Raw genomic sequence first — 18,017 nt, forward strand, 5'->3', positions numbered from 1 at the left:
TAAAAACAGATCATTTTTATTATGGTAATGAGACAAAGCAGGCTACACCAGGAAAAAGCTTGTTTTATAACCACTCTTACATACATTTTTACAGTCATGGACTCCCTTTTTATAACACCACACAAACTTATATATTCAATGGCTTTTTTAGGCTTTTCTTTAAAAAAAATCTGATATTGGTTCTCTGACAGATGTGTAAATTGTTGTTTTGTCTCTGCTCCCGGTTATTTTTACTCTCTGAGGCTACATTCTGCTAGCTCCTCTCTCGTTTCTGATTTGACCTTTGACACCTGACCTTCTGAGGTGAGTGGAATTCATAACAAAGATTAAAATTCCTAAAGGAGGTACTCATAGTACATCAATCTAGGGTCTGCTCTTGAAGAACATGCTTTTCTCATCTCCAAAGTCCTACGTTTCATAGATAGTTTTGTCACATACAAAACAAAACAAAACAAGTCCATTATATACATCCTCTATCCCATATTGCAACCACAGGTCCCTTTCCCGTGATGGTGGCAAGCGTCACAATGATTTCATGTTTGACCACCAGTGCAGTTGGAGCATCCAAGTTTTCTTCATTTCAAATCCACTCTAGTCATGCAGTCCCAAAAAATGATCTCAGATTAAATTTAGAAATCCTTTTTAACAGTTGGTCGGTTCAGCAACAAAGTCTCACCGTATTTGAGAGAGTTCTTTGAAGCGTGGTGGTCCATCAGGGGATTTGTTCCAACTGTTGAAGATTATTCCTGTTGTGTACCATTAGTTAGACAAACAACATTTTCTTAACCAGTCCATGTACACTCTTAGAAAAACATCGAACCTAAAAGGGTTCTTTGGTTCTCCCCATAGTAGAACCATTTGAAGAACCCTTTTTGGTTCCAAGTAGAACCCTATTGGGTCCCATGTAAAACCCTTTCCACAGAGGGTTCTACATGGAACCCAAAAGGGTTCTACCTGGAACAGAAAACGGTTCTCCTATGGGGACAGCCGAAGAACCATTTTGGAACCATTTTTCTAAGAGTGTAATGGTGATGTGTGCAGTTAACTCTGATTTACTGATGGAGCCTGGCAGGGACCAGGAGGAAGATGGGGGTCAGTGGGTCTGAGAGGGGTGGTTGGGGGGTACAGGGCAGGCTGGGTGGGTGTGGGTGTCATTCATACCGGCCGGTCCACTGCGTACTGGCAAGGGCTTAGGTTTGACACGGTGTTTTGCACGGTCGGGTAGGCGAAGTTGGCATGCTGCTTGGCCTTGAGCCGGAGACTGGCCAGGCTGGAGTTGCAGGTGTCTCTGTACATGTAAGGGCTGGCGGTGGTGGCGTAGGGGCAGGTGCTGGCGGTGACTGCGACCGAGTTCAGCGTGGGGCTATTGAGATTGTTGAGGTTGCCCAGGTTGTTGAGGCCCGAGCCGGCCACCCCAGCCACTGCCGAGGGCACCATGGAGGAGGCCATGTTCATGGAGGGGATGGAGCTGGAGGGGGAGAACATGGGCTGGGATGACAGAGGGCTTACATTCATGGAGTTGAAGAAGGGGAAGCTCTTGGCTGACAGTGGGCTGCTGGCCAGACTCTTGGTGGCCCAGTTGTTGTAAGTGTAGCCAGAGTACATGTCGTCATAGGGCTGCATTAATCCATTGAACTGGGCACCAAAGCCGTTTTTACACAGCTCAGCCTGCTGGTTCCTCTCCCTCTTCCTCCACTTGGCACGGCGATTTTTAAACCATACCTGAGAGAGAAGAACAGAGAAGGAGAAAAAGGCAAGATAATATGGGATTTTCTTTTCAACATAATGTGAGGTGCTAAAAATTGGTATGCAATGGCTGAGAATGTATATCTTTCAAAGAGTTTTGGCAAGATTCAGTATGTTGTTGCTCTGTAGACTTTCTGAAAGAAAGAACAATCCAGGCAACTAAGTTTATCATCAAACAGTCATATTAGCCATGGTTTATTAAAACGATCGGTTCACTTATTTGAATTATAAGCTCCCAGTGAAAGAAATGTCAAGCTATAGAGCTGTCTTCACATTTTGTCATTTTAAGGTCCTATTTTTAGAGGGTATCAAATGGATTAACGTTTTCACGGCAAATCTAAAATGAAGATACTTAATTCAGTTCCCGATTGGGGAAGTATTCATTTCTCTCTGAGCGTTCATTTTTGTGCTAGAACTTTCTCTTAATTCTCAAAAACACAAGACTTCAAAACTCCTCATTGTGTGGCAATATACCTATTATAGGAATTCAATACAGAAATGACAGAAATGGACTGTCATGTACAGTTAAAATCTAATTGTATTAATCAAATGCATATTATTCCCATGTAAATTATTCTAATTTAAATGTAAAAAGGCCACTAACACTGCTGGGGCTAACTAATCTCCCTCCCTCCCTTCATCATCTATAACCGCTGTGCCAGGCATACAATATCTCATCCAAACCTCCAATCTGTGGTTCTGCCAGCCAGCAGCCCAGGCATCTGTTGTGATAGTAATAGAATGCTCTGGACTATTAAATGTGTGGGTACAGTGCACATAGCAGTGAGTTTTCCATGGTACCCATTGACAGTAGGGGAAACCCCACTATTGAGGAAGACTTCTTGCCTTTTAACATGACTCTTGGGCTATGTTGTTTAGGTATCATGGAAACATCTGAATGTCAAATGGTTAGTGAATGAGGTGATTGTGGCAAACCTTACCTCACTTTCCTAAAACTGTCAAATGACTGATACAAGACACTCGCTGTGACCTAAAGTACCCACGTCCATTGCTCACGACTCCGTTTCTCTCTGAGCGTTCATTTTGTGCTGGGACCTTCTCTTTATTCTCATATAGACAAGACTTCAAACTCCTCATTAAATTGCATAAATCAAGACGACAGGAGTAGTATTCGGGATATGCAGGGGGGCATCTGCGTCCATGTGGGATTAGCAGGGAACGAGTGAGGCTCAAAAGACCACTGCTAGACATTAGGACCAGGCCGTGTGTGGTCTGTTGTTCTTTCAAAATAACAACCAAGACTGTGTGCTATGTGACCTTTTATCTGGCCAACATGAATTTGATCCATTACTCGTCAGGCAGGCAGTGATTTTATTGTCATCCGTTGGAATGTGAGCCCACCTGCTCCACACTGGGGGACGACCAAACCACTGGGCTTAGGTCATTTTAGGGTCAGGAGCAGAGCACACTTCTGACCTTTGCGTGACACATGAAGCCTAGTTTTAGGTTGTTGTACCTAATCCCTGGCTAGGTACACTCTTTTACATTTGTACCTTCAATTGCCTTTTTACCTTCAGAATTATGTTGAAATAATATGCTTGACTACCACAAACGTTTTGGTGAATGACATAGCTAGAGTAGAAAAGAGCCCATGATTCAAAACAATGACTGTTAGGTAACCCAAGAGGTAAAAGTCAAAATGTTAAATCCTAAAGAAAGTGGGTTTGGATTGCATTCAGACTGATTGGCACCTTTTCCCAATGTTGTATGCAATGGGGAAATAATAACAAAACTCAACCACTGGTTCAGTATTGGCTCAGTAGTGATTGTGTGGGGGACTCACCCTAACCCGTGCCTCTGTGAGGTTGGTCCACACGGCGATCTCCTCCCGTGTGCTCATGTCGGGGTAGCGGTTCCTCTGAAAGGTGGCCTCCAGCTCCTGGAGCTGCTGGCTGGTGAAGTGGGTCCTCTGCCTGCGCTGCTTCTTCTTCAGAGAGCCGTCCTCTGCGTTCGACTCATCTGTTTGGTTCTGGTGGGACTTCTCTGTGTCTGGGAGGCAACAACAGGGATGGAGAGTTACAATCAGTACAAAAAACAAGCCCAATACATTACATTTTCTACTAAGCTAAAATATGGAATTGTTTTAAGATGGCCATACCAAGGATTATTTAGCTATATGATTTTTAATTTTAGGATCCTTTTAGGTGTAAAAAAATATATTAACAAATTATTTAATGAAACATTGAATTTGGCCTTACTGCTATTAGCCCATAGAAACACATTGAATAACAGGTTGATACATGTAGAAAACAGATAGTCAAAAAATATATCAAAAGAAAGTGTCTGACCTATATCTGAGAGATATAAGATCAGGATTTTATTTTTTAAATTATCCATGTCTAAAAAGAAATTGGGGCACTAAACTACTTCCATATATACCTACAGTACAGACAAGTCTTGTGAGGTTTGTGGTCGTCCTAGAGCAAAACATGTATGTGTTCGTGAGAGTCGTGAGAGTCAGAGTCGTATTAGTGTGTAGCCCAAACTGTTCGGACGCTAAAGACAGAAGTTGGCACATAGGCGGTACCAACTTCAGACGAGTCCCGTGGCGCTTGTAGGGGCAGTAGCAAAACGGAAAACACCATCACGTTCGTGAGAGTCTCATCTTTTCATAGAGTGGTCATATTAGTTTTTGTAGGCCAAACCGTTCTTACGCACAGACGTTTTCGAAAGAAGAGCGATTATCGCAATGTCTCATGGTCTGACAAACACCGTGGTGGGGGATTGAGACGCAGCCCATGCAAAACAAAAACAGATACCTCTATCTTAAACAGACTCAGATTCTGATGGGGATTGTTTTATTACACTAATTGTATTTCAGCAGGGGGCATGAACATCGACTGTAGTGGGATAAATGATTAAAGCATGGGAAAAAAGTTGAGAAAGCACGTACGACTTTAACTCAATCTAAATGACAGGCATATTTCAATTCCCATTCAATTGTCAAGTATTTTTGCACAAGAGCAGCAATCATCTCTACAGAGTGAAGTGTCTTTCCATTGAAAAGTGATCACACTTCTCACAGTTTTCTCCAAAGCATATTGGCAATAGTCTGTGACTAATTTAGACCGTCATGTTACCTCTTTTATTTGAAATGAATTAACTTAAAGGACATACTTTCCCATGCTATTTGAAAAAAGTTTTTATTTATATTTTCTTCTAATAATATGCCAAATTGTTAACAGTTTCCACCTCAGACTTTTGCAGTTCTGTTTGCAATATTACAAGATTCATGGACTGCGTTTATGTATCCTCTTTTCAGATTTGTCTAAAATGAATCAATAATTGAAATTGCCCGTGAAACCCGCTTGGCACTAACACCAGAACCAATCAGACATGTTATGTCTGCCCAAGATCCTTTCTCTCTTCATCTGAGTTCCGCAATTGGAGGACCCCACAGAAAGAGTGAAATTAGTTGGCTACCTAATCCCAGGGATCAGGCTTTTGTTACCGGGCAGGTTTCGGACTGTTTGGCAAGGGCTTAGCTCTCTGGGAGCAGTTAGAAATAGTCAGCAGGGTTTAAAAGACTCCACAGGGCCACTGGAAAAACCAATAGGACCAGGCCTTTGCTGTTATCTACTAGTAAACTGACACTGGTTTAGCCATCATTTGGCCAAAAACCATTTCCCTTCCAATGTCACAATACAGAAAAGAGGGCAGACCTTGAAAACCTACTATAAAGCAATCTCAGTGATGAGAGTAAATAAAGTCAATTTATTTTGCTTTTTCTGATTACGGATTACGCTGTTCTTGATCTCCAAGTAGAATATACAGCTTCGTAGAAAAGTGTTACTTTACTCACTGACATAATGCAAATACAATGAATATGAATAGCTGTTTTGTTTTTCACGTGTAATACATTGCCACAGGCATATCAATCAATTGGCTACACTACACACACCTACAGTGCACGGGCTAATATATATTCATGGTGTACAAATGTATAGAAGAAGGCATGTGTCTGGCAAATACTGTATACCTTTGCAGCTTTTTGTAACAGCAACTTATTTGGTCAAACTGCCAGTCAATCAGCCAGCAAACAAACCAACCAACCAAATAATAGTCAGTCCCCACCACCACTTGCACAACTGATGAGATGTCTGAGAGTCAGTTGGAGAAGCAATGTCCTGTATCCACTAACCACTGGAACAACATGTCAGTCGAACACTGACTCAATTTTAAAGCGACCCTAAACATGATGATGAAAACTAATAGAGAGGTTTCGAGCAACAAGATGATAAATGCATGGGTTTAAGGGCTTTACAGTAAATTAGCATTATTGAGGAGCATATATAGAAGCCTCCGTTCCACTCATCACATTTCTTTGAAAGTTGTTTCAGCCTGACAGGCTGAGATATTCTCAGCACTAGAATGTCTGAAGCCCTGTTGGAGGTGGATTTATGAGTGCCAACCACACAGCAGACTTAGTTGTTAGGCAATTCAATCTGAATGTATATGCTTGACCCATTGGACAGGCAGAAAAGCACCAATGTAGCAGCATACTGTGTCTACATATCCAAATGCATGCACACATGCTTTGAAATACATGCATAGATACCCACAAATGCTGATGTATAATATAGCCTCTCTAGGCTGCTCATAATGCACCAAGGACCCTGCAATCTGAAGCATGTTCTAATCACTAGGGGTGTCCTCATTTTGTGAAAGAAATGATACATTCCCAGGTTGTATATTATCAAAAGGGGCTGAATAAAATAAGCCTACTGTAGCCAAACCTCTGTATCCACACAGCATGTGTGCCATTTATTGACATTTCGCTCATTTTGAAACTTCAGAGATGCCATGTGCTATTGCCCATGTGACATTTGTCAGTCAATAAGGCCTAATTCGAAGTATGTATAACATTTCTGGGGTGGCAGGTAGCCTAGTGGTTAGAGCGTTGGGCCAGTAACAGAAGGGTTTCTAGATAGAATCCCTGAGCTGACAAGGTAAAAATCTGTCATTCTGCCCCTGAACAAGGCAGTTAACGCACTGTTCCCCTGTAGGCCATCATTGTAAATAAGACGTTGTTCTTAATCTTAACTGACTTGCCTAAAGGTTAAATAATGAAATTAAGTGGATATAATATTTCAGAGGTGATGCCCAGGTGTCTGTCATCATGGAGATACAGTTTATTTAATAAATATATATACACTGAACAAATAACCATTTAAGTGGACATTGAAAAAAAAAAACGAATTGGTTGACATTTCTAACAATATCCAATAACACACGAATGAACTGCTTGTTTATTTTTCTACATATAATTTCAACTAGCTACAGCTTTTCTAGAATAAACATTCCGTAGTCAGTGAACAAAACAAGTAGGCTACATTGGAAATATTGCCACTTGATATTTTGGCCTCAATGCCTCATTATGTTGATGCCAGGTTATAGTGCGTAATCCATGGTTCACATTTAGGCGTTCTCCTAAATCCCTGCACTCACTCAGGACCGTCCATTTCGGAGTAAGTTTACATTAGTCACACTTTATGGGGTCTGTTGCAGACGCTGGATCCACAGAGATGTCATCTATTAGACCGCACCGGTATCACAAATATTTGCTTTTTCTCTGGCATAATTTGTTATAAAGTGACATGCAGACTGTTGAAATGCAGAGGCAGACATTTAGCTTTCAAGCCTGAGCAATAGTTGCTCAGGATATTCTTGTATGTCTATGACTTTAGGCTTATTTCCGTTCATTATGTGTTTTAGCTTTTAGGTTTTAATTGAGAGTGATTAAAATATCAGTGTGCAAAGAAACGCACAATCCAAAATTCCACAAAGCTGCTCCTCCGCCAACGCGCAAGGGGTTCATGACAGATGTTTACAGTAGCTTCCATTAAAGTCTCGCAGTTAATAACCCTTGCTTTATAAAAGACAAGCGTGAAGAATGAACTTGCAATTTCAGTTCATGAAGGAAAAGGACAAGTATCTAATGTGAATCATATAGGTTTCTATGCGCTGTACAAAATAACACATTTGGATTCGAATAATATTGGCATTCAAGTTAAGAAATTACAAATGTGGCAACAGTAGCCTAAGAAGCAAGCCAATTAATATCATTACATTGATATCCACATATAATTACGCACACTATTGGCTACCATAATAATAGGTATTGCAAGCTATAAACAACTTTAGAAAAGCATCGTGATGTTGTTTTTACGATTATGATTAATCTTATTAATCGTATTATTATTATTATTATTATATTAGGCTATTATTATTAGGCCTATTATTATACAAGTGTTTGATTGGTCGGCCTACATGCATGAACATATAGCCTAAGCCTATTCATCCGCAATTTCAGTCTGAGGACATCGGTCAAACACTCCTTTAATGTATATGCATGGTATACGTGGAAACTAACCGCTGTTGTCTTGGCCTTTGCATCCCTGATCATGTTGTGGGGTCCCGGAGTCCGAGAGCGATAGCGCCGGGCTACGGGCTTCACTGTCCGTCAGAAGGTTAAAATCCATAACCCCGGCCTCCCGGCTCTGCAACAGCAAGGCAATACATTTCAGCATAAATCAATATGGCAACATAATACAAGTATCCTCACCTCAGTGTTGGCCTCCAACCTAATCGGCAATACAAAATAAACAACTAGAAAAATAAACAACTCGAAAGAACAAGAAATGATTACAATAATTATGTTGATAATAATTTTTGTAATAAGCCTGAATTGTAATATAACAAATGCTTGGACAGTTAAAATGTTCTAGGTCTACAGCATGTTTTACATTTCAAGATCAACACAGATTAACTAGGGAATAACTATGAATATCACACTTCCTTTACGTGGTAAAATATTGACAAACTGCTAGTGCTAATCATATAGGCTACAGTATGAGCAGGATTTAGAATATTCTCATATTTTGATAACATTCACGTTGCTGATGGACTTTATTCATGATACAAGACGATCTCTGAAATAGCCTACCTATTCGATTAAGGGTGTGTTCGTAAATTCACTGCCCTCAGAGTGCGCTCTGGGCATTCTTAAATTCAGAGCGATGTCAGATTGTCCGTTCGTAAATTCAGATCGTTTCACTATAGGAGCGTAGAGTTTATCCGAGCGTTCTGGCCTCACAACAGCAGTCAAGCACCCAAGCTAACTGGCTAAAATTGGCTAGCTTGCTAGCTACCTCCAAACACAAATAAGAGAACACCCCACTCTGAGCATTTTACTCGTACTAGCAGAGCTGGTTAGGCTGTTTTAATGTTATCTAGAGCGCTGGTGACTGTAACTGTGCTGCCTGCAACAGTTTAATGGCGTTTTTTTGTCGACGTTTACTGACATGGGTCCGATTCCACGGGTGTTGCCTGTTCGTAAATTGTCAGTTATTCTGCGCTCTCGCACAATCAGATGAGAGTGCTCTGAAATCGGAGTAGATAGCCAGAGTGAATTTACGAACGCACGCTAAATGTCGGCCTATATTGCGTTGTAATGACTACGAATGTGTTCTGTTACTGTTAGTTCTATTTTTGTTCATTTGGAGTTATAGTGGTAAAATATATGACCCGAATAGCATCCTCGCGAGGGAGGCTGATACGCAATGAAGCCTAAAATAACAGGTCGTTTATTTATACAAGCGCAGTTAACACCTTGAAGATATGGGGGACACAATCGCTCCCTCAAAGCTTATTGATATTTATGATGTCGTGTTACGTTTAACGACGGGGGTAGGTTCCAATCCACTTAGCCGCCTCTCAACCCCTTTCCAGGCGTTCTCAAAATGGAGCTAATTGGTCTTTGCCTTGTACAAAAATTATTGTAGTAACACTGCCTCAACCATGTGCCATAAGTGACTGCGTATGTGTGTTTGTGTGTCTGTGTGTGTGTGTGTGTGTGTGTGTGTGTGTGTGTGTGTGTGTATTTGTACTGTGGTTCAGCAAAATGAAGGCAGTTATATACAGTACAATTAAAAACATAAAATTACATTTCACAACAGATTTCACAACACATTAAGTGTGTGCACTCAGGCCACTACTCTACTACCACACATGACAACACAGAGTACATGTGTATCTGTATGTATAGGGCTTATGTCATCTGTGTGTGTGTGTGTCTCATCACAGTTCCCGCTGATACATAAGGTGTATTTTTATCATTTTTTAAAAATCTGATTTGACTGTTTATGTGTGTATGCATGTATTTAAATCAGCCTTCTTCATGCCGGTCTCTGTCACTCTATAAGCCCCTCATTAGCTGTGCACCCTTTGACTCCTCTGGTGTGTCTCTGTGAACTATGATGTGAACGAATCACATGGTGGCCCATAGTGGCATAACATCAAACCTCACTCACTTGAGCTGGATACTCACTGGAGAAACATGCAGTTAAATGTCAAACTTAAAGTGAGCTTCAAGTTCCTTGACGTCCACATCACTAAGGACCTATCATGGTCCAAACACACCAAGACAGTCGTGAAGAGGGCACGACAACGCCTCTTCCCCCTCAGGAGGCTGAAAAGATTTGTCATGGGACCTCAGATCCTCAAAAAGATCTCCAACCTGGAGATCTGGAGCAAAATGCTCCTTAACAGCTTCTACCCCCCAAGCTATAAGACTGCTGAACAATTATTCAAATGGTTACCCAGACTTTTTGCTTTGATCCCCTTATTTTATTCAAATGTATTTTTTATTTTTTGCACTGACTCTCTTGCACAGGCTCGATGTACACTCACTGGGCTATAACCACACACTCACACATACTACACTGACACTCCCAACACACACACACACGGACACACACACAGACACACATACACGGACACAGAGACAAAACACACACGCACATGCATATTGACGCCACACACACACACACACACACACACACACACACACACACACACACACACACACACACACACACACACACACACACACACACACACACACACACACACACACACATTCACATTCCTTCACATACGCTGCTGCTACTCTCTGTTTATTATCTAAGCCTACAGTAGTCATGTTACACCTACCTACATGTACATATTACCACAATTACCTTGACTAACCCCTGCACATTGACTCAATACCGGTACCCCTTGTATATAGCCTTGTTATTGTTATTTTATTTTGTTACTATATTTCCTTTAATTTCCTTTAATAAAATGTTTCCTACCTACTTTTTTCAAACTCTGCACTTTTGGTTAAGGGCTCGTAAGTAAGCATTTCACAGTGCATGTGACAAATAACATTTGATTTGATTTGAACCACATTTCCCAGTCATTTTCATTCAAGTACGGTACTGAGTGGGGGCTCTGATCTGATCAACTAACTTGCTGACCATCAGAATTTGCAGACTAACTTGATGGACAGCTTGTTCTCAGTTTGAATGGTAAACACAATAAATCCTCAAACTGATTAATCACATCAAGCAAATACTAGCTGTATTTCCGTTTCCCTGAATTCTTTCCATTTCTACAGAATATCCCTGACAGCAATCTGCTCCTTTATGCGAGTGTCTGCCCTAGAGGTCTTAGAAGAAGCCCTACACTCAGAAAAACGTGCTATCTAGAACCTAAAAGGGTTCTTCTGCTGTTCCCATAGGAGAACCCTTTGAAGAACCCTTTTTGATTCCACAGAGGACCCTTTCCACAGAGTGTTCTACATGGAACCGAAAAGGGTTCTACGTGAAACCAAAAAGGGTTCTCCCAGGAACCAAAAAGGGTTCTCCTGCGGGGACAGCCGAAGAACCCCTTTGGAACCCTTTTTTCTAAGAGTGTACATGATGAAGCCTCGTGCTGTGTTCTTTATGCACATCTCCATACACGTAAGCCTATCAACATATTTGTATTCCACTTCAAAGAGTTGAAGAACTGCAGGAATAAAACAAGTGTTTATGATATGTCATGTTGGTCGACACTTTAAGATTTGCATTCACCACGACAGAAAAAGCAACAGAAGACAAGAGTCCAACTAAAAATATACACTTATGTTCAAGCATTTTTTAAGTTTCATTGCATCATGTTTTTAGCAGTTATAATTTAGTGTCTCATTATGAAATATAAAACGTTATGCTGTTTGGTACAAGTAGCGAAATGCCAATACATTCTTATGCCAATGTAGTTCTCTCCTCAATGTTTTAGAATCCTTATTGTGTATTACAAATCACAGTACACCTATTGTACCGTCACCCTTAGTTTATGACATGACATAGATCATCCATGACTTATAAATGTAACAATCCGTCAATGCATTTGAAGAGTAAAGACCTTGTAAGCCCATATCCAATCACAACTGCATGGGAGACACAGGGGGCAGTGTTGTGATCATGTGCTTATTGCACTAATACAGGTATATTTTGACATCTGAAAAGAGCCATGCCAAATTGATCCTTCACAAAATATAAAGCATTTTGGAATTATTCTATGGTGTTAGTTTCTTTCGCAAAGGCTTTGTTCTGGCCCATAGGTGAGAAGTGAGATTGCGGATAAGGTCAAATCTCACAGAGAGATTGCTTTACAAAATATACTTATTTTGCGTTGAGGCGATAGTACTAATAAGGTTCTGGTTTTGTGGGTTATAGTTGACTTGCAGGTCAAATGGTATTTCAGTTGATTGTTTCAACACTGATATAACATATTTATCTGAGGTCAATACAAAAGTAACATTGCTTATCATTAAGTACATTTAAGTCATCAAATATAATTACTGCTTCGGATTCTCTATTGTGTAAGCTTGTTAAAAATTCAATGTGAGGTTGTTGAAGTCAAAAATCTGGTATGGGCCATATAGGCTGAAAGACATATCCGTTTGGTCTACAACCAAGACCTAAACTGAGAAAGAACGCATCTAATCTCATTGCAAAGCAACCCACCGAAAAACTCAGAGGCTACTTGCCTGAAAGAGAGCAACAGCTGCTGTCCTTTGTGTATAGGCTACGCCACCAGAGAAGTCCAGTATTTTGGTCAGAAATATGAATATGACACTGTCAGATACATATCCTTTGACAGTGATGTATGGGACCGTGTCATAGCAGTGCTGACAGAGGCTGGGCAGCTTGGCAGAGAGTGCGCGTGACGCACGCCCGCATTTAGTCTAGAACAAGGTATCAGTGCCTCCTTCCGAGGCACGATATGACATATTTTGTATTCCAAATGAAGTCCCTTCGCTAGAATTAGATAAGGCCAACAACCCATCATGGTGATGGGCCTAACAAAGACACATGGATATATATAACTGAAAATAAGCTTTTATGAATTTCAAGAGTATGGGATGTCCCCAGTTCAATAAATAATGGTGTGTTATTTAGTTGCAAGTGTATACATTTTATAAAGGTGCCTTGGTTAATTATACCAATCATTTCCGTTCATATTTGACAACATCTGTCACAATATCAATGAATTACTTCACCTAACGTCTATATAAATATTACAATTTCACCATGGTGGCTCGTTTAATTTATTATAGAAATTTGTATAAATATGTAGGCCTCGAGTTGATGATGACTGATTATTTTGCACTCTATTTCAACTTCATCCATAAGTTACTCGTAATAGAGACAGGCTGTACATAGCCTTGCTCACCCATTGAAATGAGTGATGTCAATCCAGTAGAGTAATATATTACAATTGGAATCCGTACAGCAAATGATGATACTATTCATAGTCAGGTTAGATCATTATTTTGTTGTTGTTCAATGGTCTCCAAATCAAGTACAGTTGTAAAGACATTTGACAATATTTGACATTTATAGGCCTACTATGTTGATAGAGCTGTAACAGATTCTTGATCGTAACCTGCTATGCTGAAATGTTACAGGCAAATTGCTCGTCTGACAAACATAACCCATAGCAATTCACTGAGTGAACTTGAACTTTGTTAGAAGTACTCTGATATGTTCTAAGGGCTTGCGCTCGTGCTCGTGCACCATGCAATGTTCATTTTGGGATCACCACCATTTTTGCATCCAAATTCCATCTCCGTGTTCCTCTGTTTTCTGTCTCAACGATGGCTTTAATACAGCGTAAAACATTGATGTGACCACAGATGGAAGTGTATGTTTACTCATAGTCTTATGAACTGAATGAAGTATACTCGTGTTCAACTGAGCAAATCAACATTAAGTAGGAGTCGATGCGAGATGGGGTGTGTAGTTTGCATAAGTAGAGTGCCTTAAGCAGTACAACACCGGGCTCATTAAAATATATATCTAATAATAAAAAATAATGGAAGCAGAAATCCTCTCATTTTTCAGAAGATTGGTGGGTCCATCTGTTGGTAAGGCAGAGGCTCACTGCTTACATTTCCACGACTTGTGCATGCCTTGGAATTATTCATAAAAACGCGTTGAGAATTAATTCCCTGGATTAAGACTTGATTAAGATGTATGTCACTTTGCTGTCTGAGAATTTATTAAAGGCCTCCTCGAGGAGGCGGCAGATGGAATTTCGGCCCAATGTTTGTAGATGTTAATTTCTCCCCTCCTAACAAACATTTGCATATGACTGGGAGGGTCAAAGCGAAGTTTCTCAACATGCGCATAACAAACTCGGATTTCTCAAACTCCAAGTTAGTCAATGGATAGTAATGCTATCCATGTTAATTCGATGTTATAAAGTCCATATAATAATAATAATAATGATACGTTTTATTATAAGCTACTATTATCATTAATATAAATGTTTTATTACAGATTATTTGCCAATAATTGACAGTTGATTGGGCTGATAGGCCTTTGTGAAAAACGTTATAGCTTTGCCTAGGCATTCATATTCACAATAAAACATTTTCAATTAAGAAACAGAAAGCAATCTGAAAGAGGAGCAAATCAAAATATCAGTTATAGCCTACTATATCTATCGCTCATAGAATCGAATAATAATTATATATATTTTGAATGAAATGTATAGGCCTAATGCAAAATCAGGCCAATTTTTGAAACCATTTTTTAAATACATTTTTATTTCACCTTTATTTAACCAGGTAGGCCAGTTGAGTACAAGTTCTCATTTCCAACTGCGACCTGGCCAAGAGAAAGCAAAGCAGTGCGATCAAGTCAGTTAACAAGTAGTCTACTACGTAGGGACAATTAAACAATTTCAACAATGAATAGGCATATAAGAAACAACTTTTAGGCTAACTGTCACATGGCTGAGGCCCATAGCATGATCACATTTTACAAGTGAAAATTATAAGACCGAGAATAATAGGCTATTTGGAAGGCATGCTTGCACTTGCACCCTAAATTATAGGCCTATCCCTTGTCGCAGTTTAATTCAACAGTATTCCATGCTTTGCCGCTGAATTAACAGAATAGACTACGCCAAAATCTTTCGTTCAAACAGCTCAGTGGTTTTAATTTCCAAACCGGATGATTCCGTAATACAAATATGTTATTTACAATACAGTCAAATGATCTCATCTGATATGCCCTTGATCTTTAACTTCACTTGTGAGGTGGTACATGTCAGACTGAAAACCACAAAATAACATGCAATTCAAAAATTGCACGGCCTAAATAATGCAATCTTGGTGCCATATCACTTGTTAAATAAATTATAATGGTTGGCCATATGACCTTGAGTAAAATCGAATTAATGGAGTGACACTTGTTGCAGATGTGCAAATCAGTTCAACGTTGTAGGCTATTTTTTTCTTATTCCCACTCAACAAATATCTGTATATATATATATTTGTGGTATATATATATATGTATATAGATCTACCATATCTAGGCCAAGATGTTTAAGACACGTTGCTAGCAAAGGCTAAATTAATTTTAATTGTCACGTCAATTTATTCACATTTCTGTATGGCATCTCTCTAAATAATATATTAATTATTGTAAAAATCTATATAGTTAGAATGTAGGCTAAATGTAGGCTAAATAAGTAGGCTAAATAAAGTTGAATTCGTCAGGTATATCCTCTTTGGACATAGGCCTATATGTTTTCCATTTTGTTACGCAGATAGGCAAATAGGCCACACACATGGATAGACCCAACACAGGATTGTTAGCCTATATGAAACAATAGCAGTGCGTTCTTTATAGGCCTGTTTTCTTACTTTAATATAATGTTTCATTTGCTATAAGTTCGTCATAACAAAGGCAATAAACTGAATACGTTTATGTTCAGGGGAGAGTGAGTGCACGCGCGCATGTTTGTACGAAGAGAGTTCCGAGGCCTAGACCGGAGCGGGCAGAGGGTAGAAACTCTGTTTTTCTTTCTTGTGGATCGGGAGCACCTGCCACCTATCAATTTCGGATAGACCCTCAAATATTTTTTGACCTAAGACATATTCTCACAGAGAGCGCTCTCCCCATGTAAGTCAAAACTTAACTATGTGTTTTTACAATGTGGTGATTTAGTGGTTAGACCGTTGGGCCAGTAACCGAAAAGTTGCTGGATCGAATCCCTGAGCTGACAATGTAAAAATATGTCGTTCTACCCCTGAACAAGGCAATTAACCCACTGTTCCCCGATAGGCCGTAATTGTAAATAAGAATACATGAGAATACATTTTTAGCAGAAGCACGTATCAATAATTTACAGTAACACGCACATACATTTTCGAAAGTATTTGTACCAGTCCCTCGTGGGTATCGAAACCCCAACCCTGGCCTGGCATGACCTACCGCCGGAGCCACACCGGAATTTATGCATAGCATTTCGAAAGCACTTATAATTTGGACAAACAATGAGCAAAATGTGTTATATATTCCGATCAATGCTGACATAGGCCTACTAACTCTACCATACAGCATATTTGTTCCAGAAAACTATTTTATTTAGATTTATAAGGATGGAAACTGTGACTTATGTTTTAACTTAATTAAAGCAAAGTAACAATTCACAAGAGGAGCAGATGCACGGTTTAAAAAGTGTATCCCCTAAAATCTACTGAAGACATGAGTCAATGCCAAAATTCCACTCTAATGTTAGATAAATTGTGGTCTACATTTCCAGTTTTATTGTCAAAGTAAACAGCCTAGGCCTAATAGATGTTTGTTTCATTCAGCTAGGACATGCACATTTGGTTATAGTAACATTGAGCACTCTTATCACACAACTTTGCGTTTGTACGTGCTGGACAGATGTGACGTGACAGGTCATCAGCATCTTCATCATCATGAATAATGAGCTGAAGTAAACTGTAAACATGAATCTATTTATTTACCCTGCTCTGCTCAATACGTTTAACCACCTAAATCATGGCAAAGGTGTTAACGAGTAGCCTATTCTTTTAGTCCATCGTATCAGAGTAACTTGCTGGTAAAGTTTGAGTTCGTGAGGTAGCTTGGCTATGTTTAAGACTAGCAACCCACTATGTGATGTAGCTGTAGGCTTCGTTATGGATTTACATGATGGTTCAAACAATGGTGATCTAGTCTAGTCTAATTCGCTTGCCTAATGCACATGCTGACATAACATTCAGTCAGACACAACCATGACGTTTGAAGTTTCCTCGGAGAATGAAACTATCATACGCGCACTTACATGAAATCCTGGTCTGGTCTGGTTAAATTAATCCCCCGAAAAGGCAAGCTTGATGTATAGGTTAATGATTGTCCGAATGAGATGCTGCTGACATGAAGTTCCTCCGGCTGTAAAGTAAAAAAGTGACAGTTTCCTTCTTTCAATGTTGTCAGACATGAAGGCAGTCGAAGAGTGAAAGCCTGAACCCCATACAGCGGGGGAATGACTTTATGCTAAATATCTTGTGCGACAAGTCCACTACAGAAAGGACTGCCCACTTCACTTCACAGCTTTTACTTGTCCCCCACAACCCACACAGTGCACGCTCGTGCGCAAGGAACCCCCACGCACTAAAGCACGCACGCACGCACGCACGCACGCACACACACACACACACACACACACAAACTCTCTCGCGCGCTCTACATCGCTTTATCTTGCAGCCATGCATGTACTCTCACACGAATGCGCCCTCTACCCAACACTTTCCTCTGTAGCCTCGGCTTGCATTGCGTTTCGATTATTCCAGCTGATATCCATCTGAGTCAAAGTAGCCAATTCACACTGGACACAAACGTCAATTCAACGTCTATTCCACGTTGGTTCAACGTAATTTCAGTGTGTCCAGGGTATTTTTTATTTTTTATTTTTTTAATCGTTACAAAAAACGTACTATAATATTTACGTTTTTTGTTTGGATGTGTCATCTTCGGAGCGGCAGGTAGCCTAGTGGTTAGAGCGTAAGGGCAGACACCAAAAGGTTGCTGGGTCGAATCCCCGCTCTGACAAGTCTGTTGTTCTGCCCCTGAACA

General features: G+C 40.1%; 1 protein-coding gene across 1 annotated transcript; it reads right to left on the reverse strand.

Annotated features, from left to right (window-relative positions):
- Nucleotides 1-21: 21 nt before the first annotated feature.
- Nucleotides 22-17,516, reverse strand: LOC129851473 (pituitary homeobox 3). Its single transcript, XM_055918042.1, has 4 exons — nucleotides 17,227-17,516; nucleotides 8,141-8,267; nucleotides 3,551-3,756; nucleotides 22-1,722 (listed from the first exon to the last, which is right to left on the reverse strand). Exons 2-4 carry the CDS (start codon nucleotides 8,247-8,249, stop codon nucleotides 1,156-1,158), a joined length of 882 nt encoding a protein of 293 aa, XP_055774017.1. The 5' UTR covers nucleotides 8,250-8,267; nucleotides 17,227-17,516; the 3' UTR covers nucleotides 22-1,155.
- Nucleotides 17,517-18,017: the final 501 nt, after the last annotated feature.

This window comes from Salvelinus fontinalis, chromosome 1 (genome assembly GCF_029448725.1).
Source record: "Salvelinus fontinalis isolate EN_2023a chromosome 1, ASM2944872v1, whole genome shotgun sequence".
NCBI lineage: Eukaryota > Metazoa > Chordata > Actinopteri > Salmoniformes > Salmonidae > Salvelinus > Salvelinus fontinalis.